Source organism: Rutilus rutilus (genome assembly GCF_951802725.1).
Source record: "Rutilus rutilus genome assembly, chromosome: 20".
NCBI classification, from domain to species: Eukaryota; Metazoa; Chordata; class Actinopteri; order Cypriniformes; family Leuciscidae; genus Rutilus; species Rutilus rutilus.
Genome location: NC_140225.1, coordinates 4,520,302 through 4,541,634, shown reverse-complemented (window position 1 = coordinate 4,541,634; position 21,333 = coordinate 4,520,302). Strand labels below are relative to the sequence as shown.

Sequence of the window (21,333 nt, the reverse complement as noted above, 5' to 3'; positions counted from 1 at the left end):
AAGGGCAGATGCTTGGCATGATGCGTGTCCTTCCTGGATGTACAAGACTTGAAATATCCCAGAACATTTTGAGTCAGACACTTGAACTGTACATGCCATGTGACTAATCACTCTGAAGATTAATGGTTGAAGGTTAGCTAGTTGCCTAGTTAGCTTGGTTCATTTTGCCCCTGCTGGTAGATTCTGGAACTATACACACCACCTGACTACAAAGAGAATCATTCCCCATTGACTACCAATCAAATTTAATTAGGCTATTTATTTATTTTCAGCTTAGATAGATAGATAGATAGATAGATAGATAGATAGATAACTTTTCATCAATTCCTATCTATGCTTAATATTCATAAAAAATGACACGATGACTGAATAAATTATTTTCCTGATGTGGAATATGAAATATAAAAAGCAATCACGTGATGTTAAGTCTTGTGTTTGAGGGTGGTTTGGTTTTTGTACCATCTGGATTACAGAACAAGCACATCAGTTCATTAGTGTAGCTTCTGATCTTGAGGTTGCTTTAATCTAAAATTGTAAACTCTAGTTAATTACATCCTCTTAAAAAGAACTTAATTACACATAATCAGAGCAGATGAGCAGTGCCGTTTATGTTAATGGCGCATAGCAGATGAGTCGAGATGAGTCGCCATTGTGTTTGAACTGCAACTTCATTCACCCTGTTAAGACATCAGGTTAAGGTTAATATACAGTACATCTACAGAGAGAGGGGTATTATTATACTTGATTCAAAACCGTTTCCCCTCATATTATTTAATATTATTATATATTATCCTGTTAAGAAAGCGGAACTACATATTAAGTGTTTAGTTCTCGGTCGAACTGAATTGTGTGACGTACTTCCTCTTTAAGAGACGCAACATGGCGACTAGCGCAGAGGTAAACAAACTACGAGATTCCAAATACTTTGAGTGTTAATCTAACAGGCGCCTTTATTGTTTATTTATATATATATATTATATTGTTGAATAGTTATTATAACCGTGGAATTATCGGTTATCTGTTGTCAGAACACTATTCTTATTGGCATGGCTAACAATGCTAACATCAGTCTCGGATGTTCAGTATCTGAGATTTCAGTGATATTATTAAGCTCTGAATGCGGTCATTGCTGTCTTCCCCGTTCAGGTTGTTGCTCCCAGCAGTGAAGAGGAATCCGCAGAGTCTCCAGCAGCGCTGAAGAGGGAAGAGAGACTCAGAAAGTTCAGAGAGCTTCATTTCAAGAGGGTAACGACGTCACATTTCCCCCTCATATCAGTGAAATAATTGAACCGAGACCATTTATTATAGCTAATGCCCAGTTTAAATCTGTCATTAACATCTGTCTTTGGTGATTTGATCATATCACATTCACAAGTGGTCCGATGTGACCGCTTACACCTGGTAGCAACATTTGTCTCCCGTAGCCACTTGTAATTGGATTTTACGGCAAAATTATATAATTTTTTTCATGCACTGGTCGATTTCTGTCTATTTTGCTTCCACAACATTTCTTATTTCAGACGAGCAGAAAAATAAAATACACATTTAAGTGTTTATTTTTGCACACTTTTTATGTAATGTGCTTCTGAAGATTTAAATTACAATGCATATCTGTAAAGGCTGTTTTCTCGAAGTTAGTTTTTTCTTATTTACTAAATCATAAATCTCCTCTTCCAAACAAAGGTTTGGTCACATATCAATCGTCTGGTTTATGTAACATTTAATTGGAAATTGATGCAGATTGGTTCATATTTAATTAGATAATGCAGTGGTTCTCAAAAATACCACCAGCCCTGCACATTTTGTATGTCTCCCTGTATTTCTCACACCCATTTCAGGTCTTGCAGTCTCTACTTAAGGAGCTCATGAGTTGAATTCGGTGTGATAGATGAGGGAGACATACAAAATGGTTGGAGAACCACTGAGATTATGCATCAATTGCATATTTAAACAACATTTCAGAAAACTTGTGAACAAATCAAACAGATTGTTTTAATGTACTGTGATTAATCAACTGAGGAAGTATGTTGAGATCTATTAGTTAAGATATTTTACCCTATTCACTTGCAATCTCTTGTCTTAAAGGTGCAGCAAGCGATTTCTGAAAAACACTGTTGATATTTGAAATTACACAAACAAACACACTCTTCCCTTCATTCCCCCGCCCCCAAAATGCATGAACACGCAATGCAAGAGTGGATGTCTCTTTATCATAGCCGAAGCGAAGCAAAATAGTGCCAAGGAAGAACAAAAAATTAACATACAGTACACAAGAGTATATACAAGCAGGAGTTGGTTATTAGTCGCCACAGCACTCCAGCTCCAGACAAACAACGACACTCAAAAGTTAACTGTCCTGTTACTGTAGCTAACATTACAACAACAGCTTGGTTCAGTGCAATGACAAAACTCCCTCTTGCTCACTCTCTCTCCTCCCCCATCATGAGTGGACACACCCCTTAATTCTGATTGGCCACAAGTGTGTTGTGGTGCTCGGTCTGATCCACTTTCAACAGTGTTTCTCAGAAATCGCTTACTGCACCTTTAAGAGGAGAGTCTTAGTCTACTTAGTCTGCTTTGTGAGGCATGTTTCGCATCCCTGATGTAAGTCACGTGTAAGAACCTTTAGTGTAGTTGGTGTAGATCGAGAGCAAACTCTGTGCTGTTGTTGCTTTGGGTGAAAACTGTTGACACGGCACAACAGAACCTGCTCCATAACATCCGTATGAAATGTGAATGTGTTCTGTTGGTAGAATGAGGCCCGTAAGCTGAATCATCAGGAGGTGGTGGAGGAGGACAAGAGACTGAAGCTGCCCTCGAACTGGGAGGCCAAGAAAGCTCGTCTAGAGTATGAACTCGTGGTGGACCAAAAGAAGAAGGTACAGGACTTGGATTCAGATCTGCAGTGTGTTGTTTCTGCAATAATAATGACAACACAAACACCCACGCTATTTGCGAATGATGACCAAACTCACAAAGATGTTTGAGCCACAGCGCCGTTCATCCAGATTTCAATTGAACGTTTTCTGATGCTTTGCGACAGATGAGTTCATTATATTAAGACATACTGTAATCCGAATGATTTCTTGTCTGTCTTTGATTGAATCTCTTGTCATCAGCAAGGGTCAGACTATTACTCAGCGTTGGTCCCTAACAGCAATTTTTGAATTTGAATCGATGACTTTTGAATAAATATTGTTAAATAAGTGTTCATTTAATTTCCCAAAAAATTTCTGTACATACACTGATAAATAAATGTGAATTGAAATTGATGAAAAAAATATAAAGATTAAAAGAATAGCATTTATTTGAATATTTGTAACATTATAAATGTCTTTACTGTCACTCTTAGTCAATATAATGCACTGTTACTGGAAAAAAAAGTATATTTTTTAATCTCGCTGACCCCAACCAGTAGTGTTATTTGCTGTCATCAATCAAGCACTGATTCTGTTTATGCAGTCTGTGAGGACGAGTGTGTAACGCAGTGATTTCTGTCTGTGTGTCAGGAGTGTGCGGAGCGTGGCGAGGACTACAACCGCGTGAAGCTCCTGGAGATCAGCGCTGAAGATGCAGAGAGATGGGAGAGAAAGAAAAAGAAGAGAAACCCTGATCCAGGGTTCTCCGGTATAAAGCGCTCATCTCAGTTACATCATGAATATTATTAAGCAGTCTTGATTGATTGGCTGAGAGAAAGAGGGAATGTGGCTGCCATGTGTGATGCTAAAAATGTGAAAATGAAAACATGCAGAGCTTGTGTTTCACGCCTGGTTATCATTGGTTCTGGTAATTATTATAATTTTCCTTCTGCTTCTCCTTGTAAGACCCCCACAGCTGGATATGTGTTTTTATTCATGTGTGTGTGTGTGTGTGTGTAGGGTACGCTGAGGCCCAGTTGAGACAGTACCAGAGACTGACGAGGCAGATCAAGCCAGATATGGACAACTATGAGAGACAGAGAGAGGAGTGGTGAGACTTCAGTTATTCTCAAATTCATCCACACACTCTATCGAGACTCTAATTCAACACTGAAATCACAATGAGGATTAGTGCAATCATCACATCGCAACGCCTGCGGTGTAACTAAACACATATATGCTGCATGTTTTAGAGTGAAGAGCTTCTTTTACACCGTGTTCTTTTTGCAGTTTTACTGTAAAACGTTATTATTATAGTCATATTGATATTTTTTGTATTATTAAATTGTGCAGCCCAGCAAACCTGGAGCTTTTTTTAAAGCCACATTTTAAGTCACATCTTTTCCCAAATTTTGCAGCCCTATTTAAGAAAATGGATTGATACTGGAATCCTTGAGCAATAACTATTTTATTTAGTCATATGAAGGTTTTTTTTGTCTCATAAAATATAATATAATAGTGTTTTTTTGTATTATAATGAAAGTGAATGGAGACTGATATTTGACAGCCTTCCAAAATGACAATAAATAAAAAAAATTAAAAGTCAATACAACTTGTGCACTATATTCCAAGTCTTCTGAGGCATTCATACCAATGAATATGCCTTTATTGACATTACGTCTGGTGTGGCGTATCTTCAAAAGTGAATGAGGAAAGGTCTAATGAAGATTAGAAAGTAAAATTTTGTGTCTGTTCTGCTGATGCTAGTGGTACATAAACTACACACTATATATAAAAAATAATAAGTTGATGATTTTGTATGATTTCATTCACTCCTAGTGGAGAAGATTTCCACCCCACGTCCAACAGTCTGATTCACGGCACTCACGTTCCCTCCAAAGAGAGCATCGACCGCATGGTGGACGACGTGGAGAAACAGTAAGAATCTGTGTTTGTGTTTCCGCAGAAGCACCTGGTGAGCAGATCTGTTTACACACACACACACACCTCACAGACACAGCAGATAGCGGCTCTTTTCAATGTGATGTTTGAGAGCTCAGCCTCCTGGTGTGTGTTTGTTCCTCGCTCCAGATGTGTTTGTGCCGTTGCGTGCCTGTCGCACATGCGTGTGTGCGCCGCAGAGGGTTTGTTTATGCGTGAGAAGGCATTCTTCTATTTTGGAGGAGCTGCTTTTAGCTTCTGAGAAACATTAGACAGGGCTACGGCTGCCAGATTGTGACGCACAAACACTCTTTGAAGATGTTTGAAGAAACGTCTGTGTGTGTGTGTGTGTGCGTGGGGGGGGGGGGGGGCGTGCGAGTCTCTTTGATGGACTAAACTGACATTGTCTGTTGAAGCATCAAACTTTTAGAAGTGAATGGTTAAAGAGTATAACTGGGTAATATATCAGATGTGTGGTGCTTCTGTGATGATTTTGATGATGTCAAATTGTAATGTGCTTTCCTAAAGACGGTGTTATTTTTGTATAATTTATATACTATTATAGTATTTATCAATATTTTGTAGTATTTCTTTGAATATTTTTTTTAAAGAGGGTTTTTTTTGTCATTTTTTTTGGGATGCACAGATGTATCGATGCCAATAATCAGTATCAGCCGATAAAAGCAATTATTTTCAATGTCGACTGATTGCATCCTGTCAATCAAAAAGGGGCAGAAGAATGTGTCTGTGAAGTGAATACTGTGTGTAAAGAAATCCTCTCTTGTGTTGAATTTAGGGCTGTCGAAGTTAATGCGACATAACTCTATTTGACCCTACACCAAACATGATTTGTAGCGCGCGCCTTTCATCCAATAATCGTGAAGAGCTTTTTACTTCTGATAATAAATCAAATTCTGCCCATTTTATCACACAATTCAAACAATAGCGTTTTGCCGCTCTTAAATGTGACGTGACAGATTGCTGTAGCGCCTCAGTTTAAGAAAACTCTTTTCTTTCACTTTAATACATGTTATAGCATGATAAAAACATGCGTGAACATCAAAAGGTATTTTGAAAGATACAATGTACAACTTGCCAAAATGAATCATGTCTCGTGCAATCACTCAATCTGTGTTTCAACCGCAGAAAGACGGCAATAAAACAGCTCATGAACAATGTCACGTAACGTTGCATGTACCTCAGGAAGTTCTCCAGTGTTCACTGTTTGTTAGTTAGCTATTAAAGAAACACTAGAGAGGAGATCATTCACTGTTAATTGTGTATGTATGATATATGCTTGTTTACATAAACTTGCCATAAAGACAAGTGTTTATGAAAACTACTATGTGCAACTGGGTTACAGTAAGTTATACAAATTATTTATATATTTTTAATAGTTTTTATTTGAGTGTAATTATTGAAAATAATTGTAATACATCTGAAAATAAATAGCAGTTGAGTATAATAGCTCTGTTGTTAATTGTAACCTCTAATAATATAGTAATGTACCAAAGGAGAGGGTTTCCTTTATAGTTTACAGCATTAGTTAGGAAAGATCTTTTTCCTTAAGTAAATCAAACTATCGGTATCGGCAGATATTCTGAATAATCTGATATCGGTATTGGCAGAGAAATTTAGTATCGGTACATCTCTAGTAATTTTAGTTCTTTAACTTCACCTATTTTATTTCAATTAGTTGCTGAGGCAATTTATTTTTTCATCTAATATTTATAATATTAGATGAAATATTAATCTCTGATTTAAACTTCAGAATCAAAAACAGCGATTCAATTCTTTAAGTTTGTTTTTTGTTTAAACCATTCGTTTTAATGAATCCATTACTGATTAATCGGTAATGAGTCGTTTTAGTGATTTGTTTACTGAAAAACAGTGTGGATTATTTGTAATTAGGTTTTTGTGTTTTAGTTCTTTCATTCTGGTTCTTCAGATTGATTTTAATTTTTAATTTTAATATTTTCCAACCCTTTTTAGAGTTCAAATATATGTGCATGTTATCTCCATTTAATGTGTTCTTGTGTGTTTAGGATTGAAAAGCGGTCGAAATACAGTCGCCGCAGGGCCTACAACGACGATGCTGACATCGATTACATCAACGAGAGGAACGCCAAGTTCAACAAGAAGGCTGAGCGTTTCTACGGGAAATACACCGCCGAGATCAAACAGAACCTGGAGAGAGGAACAGCCGTGTAGAGACTGTTACTATCGACTCCAAGCCTCCCTCCACTAAGAAGTCATTCACACATATTTTTAAGATGTGCTCTATTAAGGTTTTTCTCTATGGTGGTTTTTTTTTTTCATATTGTATTTTAGAAAAGTTTTCATTCCGGCAAAAGGATTTGCCTGCAGTGGGAAAGCAGATGTCTACCTGTCAGAGTTTCGCTTTAGTGTGTGTAAATTCAGTCATTTCCGCAGCAGTTGATATTTACTTCAATAAAGCAATTTCATATCAAACACAATTGACTTTAATGGGGCTTTATGATGTTTGGTGATTATTTGGTTAACAGATGTGACTGGAAAGTTGTTGTTCAACTAAATTTAATTTAGGTTTCAAGACGGTATCTGGACACCACTCATATGCAAAGTGATGTTCACATGAAAACGTACTATAGTTTGAAACGTTCATGATAGAATAATGCCTACTGAAGGTTTTAAATCACAATATTTGGCAGTATTATAGTATATACTGTCATTTAGTAGTAAGTATTCAGTTCTAAATTCTGACAATAGCTGAATTATAAAATTTAATTAAGCTGAAATAAAATATAAATACTAGGTGAAAAAATTCTACTTAAAAAAAACGTATACGAGAAGCTTTGGCAAATAATTGTAATAAGTTTGTTAAAGTACTAAAATGACAAAATAAAAACAAAGCTATTTAGAAAAATAACAACAATTACTAAAACTAAATGATAAAAATCAAAGCTAATTCAAAATATTAATAAATACTATCAGATTTTATAAGTAATACTAAAATAATAATGCGCCATGTTCTTTCTGTACTAGTTATGGCTGTTTATTACTTCACCGGTGGCATAAAGAAGTCACTCTAAACACAAGTGCATTTTAGGAATGAAAACATGTTCATTCGTTGACTGTTTTATTTAGCATTATTAGAATATCATTGAACACTTGAGGTGTAAGAGCCACATTGACCACCAGGGGTGTGTATTAATTTGCAATAATTCAATCCAAATTGAATTATCGCATGCATATATCGGGGAAAGAGAGAGCGATTTAAGCGGCTGCATCAGTGAGTGTGAGAACTCGACGTGGTCGTTTATCTTTTATTGAAGATTCCTTCAACATCAAAGTGTCAGTTATTGTGTTATCTCCATCATCGTTGCCCTTAAGCGTCGTGAGATAAGAGAACAGGCTTGTGACCTGAACCAACTTCAAAGCGAATCACAGATCTTTCCAGACTGTTCTAACTGTCTGTTTCTATAAATCATATCAATAATAAAGCGTCATCACAGCACTTTCTAGTAAACGGTTCGTCAAATTTGCATTCATCAAGGCCCCGTTCAAATCCACAAGCAAAAATCATAGGACTGAACGTGTATCAGAGATCTCTGGCATCTGCATAAATGAGTATGTTATGAATTATCCCTGTGGGGGGAGCAGGGGTAATTGTCTTTGGGCGGCTGCTTTCAAAGCTCGGTGTGTTGAGAATTAGAGCCATGCGTGTTTATGATTTCCTGCTTTTGTTCTCAGTGGCAGTATTGGCTGCGGGTGATTAGATGAAGGGGGCCACACAAATCAAACCCTTTGATATCTGAGCTGCTCATTGGGCAACTTTGACTTGAGTTCTTCATCTATATGGAGAAATTGGCCTTCCATTGTGAGAAAGAATGCCATTCAACAGTTTCTCCTCAAAACCATGTGTCACAATCCACAAGAGGCGCAGTCATGACTGAAACAGTGCTGGGGGTGTTTTTACTGGTTACCTCAGAGTGACAAATGTCTGCCAACGGCTCGTCATGTCCGACTGGTGCCTGCTTTACGATCCCAATGGCCCTTCTCAATCTCCGGAAGGAAGTCTTGTTCTGTTTCTGGAGGATTGAACCGATTATGTGTGTTAACCTTTAGATTTATCTGTCGCTCTGGGGTGCGTTTCCCGAAAGCATCGTTAGCCAACTATGGTCGCAAGTTCCGTCGTTACCAATAGAGTTCAATGGACATTGCGATGAACTTGCGACCATAGTTGGCTAACGATGCTTTCGGGAAACGCACCCCTGTTTGGTTGCCTGGGTTTGGAAATCAAGCCCCCCCCCCCCCCCCCCAAAAAAAAATATATATATATATGAGAGAGAGAGATTTTTTAAATGTGTATATTTAGAGAATACTGTGTGTAGTAGTATTTCTGTGATATGCAATATGTATGAAAATACACTACCATTCAAATAAGTTTGGGATCGGTAAGATTTTTTTATGTTTTTGAAAGTCTCTTATGTTCACTAAGGCTTCATTTATTTGATAAAAAAAACTAAAAACAGAACGATTGTGCTATATTATTACAATTTAAAATAACTTTTTTCTATTTAAAAATGTAAATTGTTCCTGTGATTAAAGCAGAATTTGCAGCATCATTAATCCAGTCTTCAGTGTCACATGATCCTTCAGGAAATCATTCTAATATGCTGATTTGCAAAATGTAATGCAACTGTAAAATGAGGGTTTTATTTCAGAGTAGACAACACCTGCTGAACATGCGTTCATGTAGCGTAGTGAGTTCAAGATGACAACAATGTATGGAACTGTATAAGAACTGATATTTCTGGCTCCACAGTAAAAAGATTTCTAGATGATAACATTTGTTCTGCGTAAACTCACATGCAACACTTATAGATTGTGTTTAGTGTGCTCCCACGCTGGAGACGCAGGTTCGAGTCCCGCTTGAAGCGGGTCGAGTAGGACCGGTTACATTTGGTGCCGTGACCCGGATGGGAGTGAGGTTTAGAAGGGTGAGTGTGACGTACATCGGCCTGTAAGAGCTGTGCGTGTAAACCCCACTCCCCTGGCCTCAAAAGGCACGTTAGCAACTGACTTTAGAGTCTGCGGTCTTAAGCATCCTTGTTAGCGCACCCGCCTCCCACGCCAGTGACCTGGGTTCGAATCCCGCTCGGAGCGGGTCGACTAGGACTGGTTACATATGGTGCCGTGACCCGGGTGGAAGTGAGTGTAACTGACGTAGGCTAGTAAGAGCTGTGTGTGTAAACATCACACCCCTGGCGTCAAGAGGCACGTTAGCGACTGATGCTAGCGGCTGCTGTTTCAACTTGAGTTCACGATGTGATTGGCTCAAAACTACCTGTTCTTCAGCCTCCAGGTATTATGTAGGCCTATAGACCGCCTTAGTCCACTTCTTTATAGAGCTGTTTCACTTTCATATAAGAGTTTAAGGATCAATCGAATTATTCTTTTAAGCGAAATGCAAAAGGTCCGTTTTCAGACCTGTCTGTGTGCCGGAGATTGATGGATACTGAATGAGTTTCCTTTGCAGACTTGTCTGATGATGGATGTTTCGGGAGAAAATCAGTGTGTAGGCGCCGCGAGATTACACTCATGTGATGAGCGCAAATAACCGCCTGGCATCCGTGGCATCACAGAAAGCAAATTAAACATCAAATACCGTTTGCCTGCGAGGGCTTACATGTACCATTTTTCTCAAACTGAAATGAAAAGGCGTCTTGTGTGTGGCGAACAATGGCTTTCTTTATCTGCATCTTTATATACTTTTTTTTCCCCCCAACTGTATTTCTCTCTGTGTTCATCAGGCCTCCTCTGTGACTCTGCCAGGGCTTTCCAGACTCGAGGCCTGTGGTGTCTCCCGTTGGCAAACTGCAAGTGCACATCAGAACGAGTGAGGAATAGCTGGAAATCTGTGTGAATAGAAAAGAGTCAGACAGATCTTTGTATGTGCGCACCTTTGATTTTAGTGCATCTCTTATCAAGTGATCCATATTCCGATTGTTACTTCATCCATAATTACCGTGTCCATCCCTGAGGCAGCGGGACATCTGATCTGTGATCAGGAACAGCTGTAGGATCATGGCACAGCTGACAGCACTGAGGAGAATAAACCTTATGCTAGATTACTTCATCTGGCAAATGCCAATTCTGCTTTGAAAATATGATTAAAGTAACACCATGTAACTTTTTTCTTCAAAATTAACAAAATTTAAATGAGTCAACGCATCATCAATCTTTCTTCCAAAATATGTTTTTTTTTTTCTTACCCTCATTCACTATGGTAAGCTTATTATAAGTGTTCATATTTTTTAGACCTTTCGGGATAGTTTTCGCGGGAAATTGCATCACTTGTCCATGTCTTGTCAGTCATCATATCCATAAATATAGATTTTATAAAACAGATAAATTGCCATATGTAGCTCTCTAGAGTTCGTTGTAAAGCATTGTCTATTGTGAAGGGTCGTTTCATTCATTTATTAATGTTATTTATTGTTTGAATTTATTTTCAAGTAGCCTTCTGTGTCTAATTAATGGGTATAGTTACCTTATGTAGCCCCGCCCCTTTTCAGCGCTGCGCTCGTTGTCTTTTGACTTCCGGTCTGTATTTTCACAGCGATTCTGCGTGTTTATTAATGAACAGCTCGTTTTAAAATCTTCCCGGTCGACTGGGATTTGTTAAGACATCTGCTTTAAACATTACAGCCCTCATGATAACTTTAGTTAACTTTACATTAAGTAAATCCACTTCAAAAGCTAATTACTCCTGGACAGCAGCGCCATAGAAATAATATACAGAGCGACCGCAAAAACGGAAGTTAAAAGACAATATTCTAAAGATGGCGGCGCCGTGGCGCACGAGGTCTATAGAACTAAATACTTTAGTGTAGGTGAGTCTTGAAATGATGTTGACCACTGGTTGATTAGTGGTAAATTTGGCCAGAATATCAGTTATAAAAATTTGACCATATCAGACTGGTAATCATCATGATAACTTTTGTAACATCATTAGGCCTACTTTAAAAATATCAGTGTTTCCAATTGGTCAAAACAACAGCATAATATATTGTACTTACATGCTCAGATTACATAATTTGGGGATTTCCATATGTTCACAGGTGCCGCAAACCATATTCATCCGCAGTATTACCTGAGGTAATATTTCTCACCATTTACTCAGAGGGTATGAACTGAACAATTGTTTTCCATATCCATTTTCTTGAAAAGGGGCTTAACTTGTCAAACAGTGGTGGATTGTTCTGGACCTCGGCGATTAACTTCTTCACAATGTCGTCTGCCATTTTAAAAGCGCGAGGCCATTAAATTCGAGTGGATTCTGATTGGCTGTCAGTGTTTTATCGTTCGACAGCTGGAACAAAATCGTTTTGAAAGTGATCCCAACGATATTGTTCCTCATATCTTTATCGTTATAGTTGTGGTGTGAACTCTGCTATTCTTTAACATGGAGAACAATTTTTAGAACTACATCTTTATCGTTATCTTTATAGTTATAGTCCTCGGTGTGTGAACGGGCCTTTAGACAGACGTCAGTCACCGAGAACCGCAAACAAACAGCAGCCGCCTTTTACAGTTCCTCCATTTATCCATAATGTCTTAAAGGTAGGGTAGGCAATTTCGGAGAGGCTAGCAATACCGAGCTAGTGTTGAAAGCATGAGATCCCACCTTCCCTTCAGAGCGTCTCTAAAGCCACACCTCCTTTAAAACACATGAACGCGCAAAGCATCACGAGAGAGACGACGTTAAGACTACGCTACTTGTAACACCTGACTGCTGCAGATTCATATGGGCATTGATAGTGTTGAGCGAAACGCATAAATCTGAGTCTGAGGACGTGAAGAGCTCCGGGGCAGAACGTCACGGGTTGCCATCTCGTAATTACGGTTAGGACATGGTGTGAACACAGCATAAGCTAGTTGTTTTGATTCAGGAGGAACTGTGAAAGATGACTGCTGTTTGTGCATATGTTGTGCAAATGCATATGTTGACAGGCAAGTAGGCCATCGTATCATTGTATTCGTACCAAATGCAATGATTGGACGAACATTTTTTTTTTTTGAATCCTGAGGCTTCCACAGATGTATTTTTTTAAAATATTTAGACCACTTCTATTATTGATTGCTATCAGGATGTGAAGAGAGTTTAAACCAGTATAACAAGAAGTGTTTATATATGAAAAAATATATATATTAAAATTACCGTTATTAAAATTATGGATAATTCCGATAAGAGCTCATTTTATGTTAAATACAAAACAATTACAATTAACAGTGTTAAATTATTAGTTACATAATTTTGTAAATAGAAAGTAGTTATTTTAAATTGTAATATTTCACAATATTACTGTTTTTACTGCATTTTTTTTTTTTTTTTTTTTTTAAATGCAGCCTTGGTGAGCATAAGAGACTTCTTTCAAAACCATTAAAGAATCTTACCGACGACCCCAAACGGCATTAGATGATGGCAAAGATAATCTAAATATAAAAATAGAGGAAATGAGCATTTACAATTAAATAAATAGTACAATATATAATGATAATAAACAGATTGCTCAATAAACAATGTGATCCTATTATATTGTGCATCCCAAAACTATATGTTTAATTTAGTTCACATTTCAGACCACTTTACTTTTATGGTGCAATGTGTTTACAAGTGAAACAGGACATTAAAAAAGTTCAGGACTTGATTGTATCCATCAGGAATTGATTGGATTGGGAAAAGTGGCCGTTACAAAAGAATGCATTCAGGTTGTTGGAAGGGATTGAAATTAAGAGGGATTGGCGACTGCTGAAAAGAAAAGTCCTTTCAGCATTTGGAAATAACTTTAGATTAGAACAATGTGCACTGATGAATCATGCACAATAAAGAGCATTAAAGTGCTTTAACTAAAGTAAAAAAAGTGTTGATTTTGACTCCATATTGACTTGGACAAATGTAAATTCACAGTTCTCATGTGATAAATCAGCTTGCAACGATTTCAAGTGTTCCCTACTAGTCTGTTTTGTTCTTGAATTTGCATATATATTAGCTAGACACCTGTGGAACGCCGTGTGTCGGTGAATGTCTGAGAGATGCTTCATTCCGATCTTATCAGCACACAGCAAAAACAAAAGACACAGATCCTTCAGAACGATAATGTCTCTTCCTGTGCTCCAAAACATGCTTCATCAGATTCTGTGGTGAGTTGCACAACACTGACTTCAATTTATTCGTGCACAAACAAATGTCACATAATCACCGCCATGGCCAGAGAGTTTCTGAAATGTTTTATGTCCTCTGCATTAGGGCGGACGTGCTCATGTAAACCTGCATGTGCTCACATCTAGGGAACAGAAGAGACTTGAGAGGTAATAACTAAACCTTTTTATCACCATCAGTTTAGGCATACACGATAAAAGGTGTGTGGTATTTACAATCCTCCCTCCTTCGTTCAAGCTAGAACAATCGCACAAAAATCATCAGGTCTTCTTCAGAGTCGATACCATGTGCAGTCAAGAGTGAACATGTTGAAAAGAGCAGCACAACAATAGGCGTTTTGGCACGAGCTCTCAGAAAACAGGCTAAAACACACAGGCCTACAGAGACGGCAAGGGGAGGAACAGAGACCTTGACTTTGTGCCCGTGCCAAACCAAGCTTCTCTCTAGACACGGTGTGCTGAATACAACTACTGGATCATGTACAGAAGTCTTTTTACACCGCAATTTATCAGACTAAAATCATTAATTTAAACCACCAATCACCTGAGGGAAGAGTGTGGGTGGGAATGAGCGAGAGAACATTCCAGCTCATTAACTGTGTTGAGAAGGAGTATTCCTCGGTCTCGAGACAACATGTCGGCACACATCAAATACTCTTTCTGTGCCAGCAAATGACAGTTTGATTGAACGACTTGATTTGACAGTTTAAGGATAAAAACAACAGGCCGCCGGTTTCTGTGCTATTAGTGTCGCCAAGCGGTGATTATTTTAATTGTGCCGAAAGTTGCTGTTGGTCTAGTTGCGATGCTCTAAAAACTTGCTTTGACTCAAGTCATTTAGTTTTCTGTCATGCATATTTAGCTATCGTTGGCTACTGATTTTTTTTTTTGAAGTCTAACATTGTTTTACTCTTATTTCATGAGCAATTATGTAATGTTATTCTGATTTGTAATAACTACTGTAAAATATTTTTTGGGAAAATTTGGGATGTTTTGATGTCTGCAGGCCTCATGTGCAAGTGCAACAGCGCCACCCAGAGTTCAGAACATGAAGATCAGGTTGTTTCCATGGATTAGATCTCATTCTCTTCCAGAAAAATACCATCTTCATATTGCAAACATTAAGATACTATCTCCTGGTTTCACAGACAGGGCTTAAGACTAGTCCTAGACTAAAATGTAAATCTGAGCTGTTTCCACTGAAATAAACTTGCACTGACTGATCTTAAAAATATATCAGTGCCTTTTTAGTTTCAAGATGCACATCGGTAATGTTTTTTTTCTAAGCATGTTTAAAAAAATTACTTAAATGTCCTAATTGATCTATGGTCTAATCCTGGCTTAGTCTAAGCCCTGTCTGTGAAACCGGGCCTAAGAATGTTTAACTTGGGAGTTAATCCTACGAAAATATGTACAGGTCACATTTCACACCAGAATATATATATATATATATATATATATATATATATATGATTTTTTGACAATTTAGAAAATCATTCGAAATGTGCTTGAAATCAATATCAAGCCTTACAATAGCCTTCATGTTCTTATAAATAAATCATGTATAATATTTAAATTTTGGTGTAAAATGACTCCAGACATGTTCTAAGTTTTGTCCAAGTCACTTACCCTGCATTTTTTATCTATATTATGGATCTAAACGTTGTGCTTAAAGCAATTGAGCAATTCAAAACCAGGTGATATTAAAGGTATTGTGGAGGATTTTCACGAATTTTAGGAAAGAACCGCCCTCCACTTTTTGAAAAAAATGCACATGCGCAACACTCTACCTTCTCCCGAGAGTGAACGCCTATTAAACGTGTGCACGAGAGAGCGTGCACGAGCCTAGTTCTCCTCATGCACGCTCTGTTTACAAGTTTCTGGGTGACTTGTGCCAGGGCTAGCATCGCTAATCATAGCTTACATTAACTTTTACTAGCAGTGATTTTAAATGGATTTCTCCAAATAGCATGCCAACTCGCGACTGAGGCATCAGTGGGAAGCCCAACCTGTGCTTTTAGCGCACGTCAGCGTGTGAAATATTCTCCCAAAAACACTCTGGTCTTGTTTCTTTCTTCAGAGGCCTTTCTCTTCTTGTCATACAATTCGTAGACACTTTTTCTCTTGTGACCCTCTGACATTTTGAAAAAACCCAGTGAGAACGGCGAGCTTCAATGAATGGCTGAAACCGTAGCTCACCACACATATACACCTGAAAGTGCGCATGCGCAGAAAGCGATACCTAGGGACGAGCACGTACGACAGCCTTACATAAACATATCACCAGAATGATTGACAACTAGGAGGACCAATAGTCTTGATGATCCACCCAGAAAAAGAAAATCCTCCACTATACCTTTAATCTAGTGGTTTGTCCTTTTGAGATGTACAGGTATTTATGTTAGATCAAAATGGATCTCTACTTTACATGTCAGGAGTGTATTGTTTAACTAACTTTCAACTAAATTGGAAAGTCATTCATAACCTAAGGTAAAATTTCTTAAAATTTTGGGAGAAAAAATAAATAGACACTGAATTTTTTTTTGCTTTCTTTATTCAGAAACATCCACAGTACAGCACAAAAACACCAATATGTACAATATTTCCCACCTGTTTGACATCTTGCCTTCTTCCAATAAAACCCACTTTATATCTGAAAGAAAACATTTATGATGAATTCAGATGCTCCCGAGTCCCAACTTACCCACCCCCACCCCAAGTGTTCACTACATAAACTATTTACAATATTTACAGTCTTTTTACACCACTGTTGAATCTCAGCGTTTATTATTTTTAGAAGAGTATTTGCCGAAGGGGACCCACTGTCCATATGGCTTCCTGTCCGCCACACTGTCGGCTCTTGATGTTACCTTACTGTCATGAAGCGTCGGGCTGTTAGAAGGTTTGGCAACGGCATTCTGTGAATATAAAGAGGTATGATCAACTATATTTCAGTATGTTCTAACAATCATCATTTTTGTCTGAGGTTTCATGAACTTACATTGAGGCTGAAGGTAATTGGCTTCATCTTGGGTGATGTCTGAGAAGTCTCTGCCTCACCATCATCATTGGCAACACCGTTTACCTAAAGGCAAAGAAAAAGGGAAAAGGATATTGACCACACTGTTGTCTTGATATAAACCTCACTTTCAGTGTCACATGATTTTCAGTTCTAAATGAGATGCCCTCACCCTGGGCTCAAGTCATGCAAAAGCAGCAAACTGAAGAGACTGTAATGCCAGTGCTGCCTTTCTAATCAGTCTGACATCAAAAACACCATTCATCATGGCGTAACACCCGTTTACATTTTCAATAGTATTTTTACAAGCAAAAATGAAATTCTATACACAAGGCTTTGTTCACACTGCACCCATGTCCAATGAATGTTTCATAAATCTGCAGTCATTTTGCAAGTAATGAAAATGTATTCACACTTAATGTGAATAAATTTTTTTTTTTTTTTAAACGCAATTAAACCGAAAAGCAAACAAAAAGTAAAATTTTACACTGATGCCTTTATAAATTTTTTTTATTTATTACTACACTTTTTGCATTATACAAGCCACTAAACGGCTCTGAATCGGTCAAAGAAATAGTAATAATTTGGATTTTTGCTGCTTATGAACAAAGCCAAATAATTATTAAATGATGAGAGTATATATTTCCAAACCCCCATCCATCACCGTAGAATGAGCTCTGTCTGGTCTTCACGCACAGTGAACAGAGGAAGATTCTGGAAAATGACAACCCAGTTCAACCATCAACAGATAAGTCATTTCCTGTAGTTCTAACAGCGGTAAAATACACTTCTGGACAAAAGTTTGGGGTCGGTACGATTTTTTTAATGTTTTTGAAAATAAAGCTGCGTTTATTTTGATTAAAAAAAAAAGAATGATAATAGTAAATAAGTAATATTGTGAAATAGTAATATTGTGAATTATTACAATTTTAAAATAATTACTTTCTATTCTAATATACTTTAAAATGTAACTTATTCCTGTGATGATTAGGTGCTCAAGAAACAGTTCTGGTTATCATCAATGTTGTGCTGCGTAATATTTTTGTGGAAACTGTGATGCATTTTTTCAAGATTCTTTGATGAATAGAAAATTCAAAAGAACAGCAATTACTTGACTTAGAAATGTTCTGTAACATTATAAATGTCTTTACTGGTTTAATCAATTTAATGCATCCTTGCTAATTTTGAAGAAAGAAAAAAAACTACTGACCACAAACTTTTTGTACATGTGTTGTATGGTGGCTGAAAGTGGCTCAGCTCTATGTGAGGTCAATTAATGCAATTGGTCTGTTTTTGTTCAACACAAGGCTACCGCTGACATCATACACGGTTACTTAACCTTCGCAGTTGTGCATATAAGACTTAAAGCTGGTGTCATTCAAGTCATGTGACCTCCCTCTTTGTCCAAAGGGTGGAGGAGTTTCAGCTCTACAGGAACAGAAACGATATAAAAAAACAAACAATGCAATTGAAGCTAAATGCAGCTCCTCAATACAGTGAGAGGAATAATAGCCATGAGCTCATTCATTCTCACACACACACACACACGCACGCACGCACAGTAGTACATACTCTTTAACGTGTACCGTTACCTAATCCGGACATGAGCTGTTCATCATTCCATTAAATCCATCAGGCAAAATCATTCATGTCTGAGGAGACAGATTACATGGTGACCCAGGTTGGGCAAGTACAGCGCGCAATCACAGTTTAAACAGACGCGTTTCAATGGGTTAGTCAACGTCCCAAGATCAGATTTAACAAAAGTACAGATGAGAATCTTACTGGAGAAATTAGCTGGAATTCCGTTCGGGACGTTCATGCAACATTACAGAATTCTAACTAACACTGTATGTGTGGGTGTGTTAGTAACACGTGTGCAGTCGTGTGTGTGTGTGAGAAGCTCACCTGTGCTAGTGTCTTCTGAGGTGCCAGGTCAGCCCTCAACCTTTCCTCTTTATCTGATGAAGATCTCCTCTTCTCCTCCTCCTTCAGGCTAGCTGGCAGCTCTAAGTTCTGCACTCCCAGAATCCTGGCAGCGTTTGCTTTGGCCACATCCAACAGATACTTCTTCTCTGTGGGAGATTTTAGGATACCAATTAAAAAATAAAAATTATATTTATATATATATATATATATATATATATATATATATATATATATATATATAATAAACAACAGATTATAAATGCATATAATCATTACTATTATACAAAAGTATACAAAAAAATATATATTTTTTATTATTACTACCATTATTCTTTTAAAAGGTCATCCAATCTAAAACTAAATGATGGAACAGTACTGATATTTAGGTTATTAACAGCTGTGGCGACCATGAACAGTTATGTATGGAAAAGAGCTCGCTAAAAATATTCTAATCCTGCTTTTGTCTTCCATGTAGCATAATTTTAAAAAGATGTGAAACTGATCTTACCCTCGAGGCTCAGGCGGATGGCAGAGCGTTCAGGACTGCGAGACCGGCTTCTGTTTGCTCTGGGGTTGTAGGGTGAGCGGGAGAAACGGCACCGGTATCGCCCCACAAACCTACTTCCCCTCCAGTAGACTGGTGAACGGCTGCGAGAGCGGGATCGGGAACGGGAACGCCTGGAGCGTCTGGAGTAGCTGTAGGGAGATGGAGAAGGACTGTGGCGACGGTAGCGTCTGCGGGAGGAACCCTGGGGAGTAGGGCTGTATGAGCGAGAGCGAGCACGGTAGCGGCGAGGAGGAGAATGGTGTGTGTGGCGGCAGCGTGAGCGGCCCGAGCAGCGCGGATGAGAGCGGGAACGTGAGCGTGAGGAAGAGTCACTGTCGGAGGATGAGCTCCGTGACCTGCGAGAGGAACGGCTTCCTCTGCTGCTCGAGTACGAGCTGTCGCTGTCACTGCTGATGCTGGAGCGAGAGGAGCTGCGACCCGATGGAGCTTCCTGATCAAAGATGGACTTCACACGCTCACGCCTAGGGCTGGCTTCCTGCTTCATGATCAAACCTACAAACACAAAGCATTACACGTTACTCAAGAACTAACAGTTAAATCAATCAGTTCACATTCAGTGATGAATGCATCCATTCATACTCAATTTTGCATAAATCTGCATGTGAATTTGGTTCACCTGGAACCATGATTTTTTTCCCAACCTGGAAATCACAATTTTTAAATTCCCTGCTTTTTCATGTTTTAATGATGTGGGAACCTTGAAGCATGTAAATAAATAAAAATAAGTCTTTAAAGGCTGCACCAAACTATTCAGGGTTAATTCATATTCATATATATATACACACACACACACATATAAGGCTTTTACAGAGTGGTTTTTTTTTTTTCTGCCATAATGTCTGATATATGGAATTACAAAAATTAAATCTCCAAAATCGCCTCTCTAAAACCATTAAACTCAACAAAATGAAACAAATATTGCGAACCTGGCTTTATCTAATGTTCAGATTTCTGTTTTGGAAATGTATTCAAATTACTAACTTGCATATGCTTACTTCAGAAAACGTATAATACAAAATAATTGTCTTAATGTGACAAATCAACTGGGGCGTATGGTGATATATATTCGTAAAACTTGTATTCAAATCATAATATTAGGACATTTATTTTCTAATATAAGTTGACGACGATAACAAAGAAATCAGTAATGATTAGCAACGTCGAAAGAGAATGTTCTGGAACTGAAAGTAGGTCAGGTGATGTCTCCGCCCCCTCCTGTCAATCAAATTACACAATCGCGAATCTAGAACATTCCGTAAGAAGTTTTCACTTGTTTCTTTCAGGTGATCAAATAAAATTTCATATCACTTTGACAGAATCCAAATGTCACAATCCATATTTTAATCAATCTGTTCCGGTAATGAGCCGTCCACCATCTAATGTTTACTGTTAACGGTTACCGTATTGCTAATTCAGTGGGGACAGTAACTTAGATATATAACGTTTTTTCGTTTAAGGTGCTTTGAATAAATATCATTAATTAAATAGATATACTATATAAGCGACATTTAGCTGTAACTTACCGTCAAAATGACTTGATCCAACAGTAAGACTCTATGAGGAAAACGCTTTACGTTAGGTAACGTTATATCACGCGATTCGCCTCGAGCGAGTTCAAAACTAAGAGAATTTGAACTCCAACACAAAAAGCTGTGAAATAAACAAATGTTTATTCCCTCGTATGTGTCCTTTTCAGTGAAAGGGCAATTTCTCGAAACAAAGGATCTGGATACTGTATCAACCGTCGATGATGTCTCGCGAGTGGTTCAGCGTGAAGTGGCTCGTGACGTGTGCAGAGAGACCGTTTTTTC

General features: G+C 38.0%; 3 protein-coding genes across 3 annotated transcripts in view; 2 read left to right on the top strand and 1 right to left on the bottom strand.

Annotated features, from left to right (window-relative positions):
* mgst3b (microsomal glutathione S-transferase 3b) overlaps positions 1 to 21,333 on the top strand; it is a 258,907-nt gene that overhangs the window by 233,366 nt on the left and 4,208 nt on the right. The window lies entirely within an intron of this gene.
* Positions 292 to 7,276, top strand: syf2 (SYF2 pre-mRNA-splicing factor). The gene is made up of 7 exons (XM_084391936.1): positions 292 to 897; positions 1,147 to 1,245; positions 2,754 to 2,879; positions 3,510 to 3,627; positions 3,879 to 3,969; positions 4,698 to 4,796; positions 6,845 to 7,276. Exons 1-7 carry the CDS (start codon positions 880 to 882, stop codon positions 7,008 to 7,010), a joined length of 717 nt encoding a protein of 238 aa, XP_084248062.1. The 5' UTR covers positions 292 to 879; the 3' UTR covers positions 7,011 to 7,276.
* On the bottom strand, positions 16,552 to 21,332 carry rsrp1 (arginine/serine-rich protein 1). The gene is made up of 5 exons (XM_084391937.1): positions 21,046 to 21,332; positions 19,463 to 20,014; positions 18,934 to 19,100; positions 17,008 to 17,091; positions 16,552 to 16,924 (listed from the first exon to the last, which is right to left on the bottom strand). Exons 2-5 carry the CDS (start codon positions 20,004 to 20,006, stop codon positions 16,784 to 16,786), a joined length of 936 nt encoding a protein of 311 aa, XP_084248063.1. The 5' UTR covers positions 20,007 to 20,014; positions 21,046 to 21,332; the 3' UTR covers positions 16,552 to 16,783.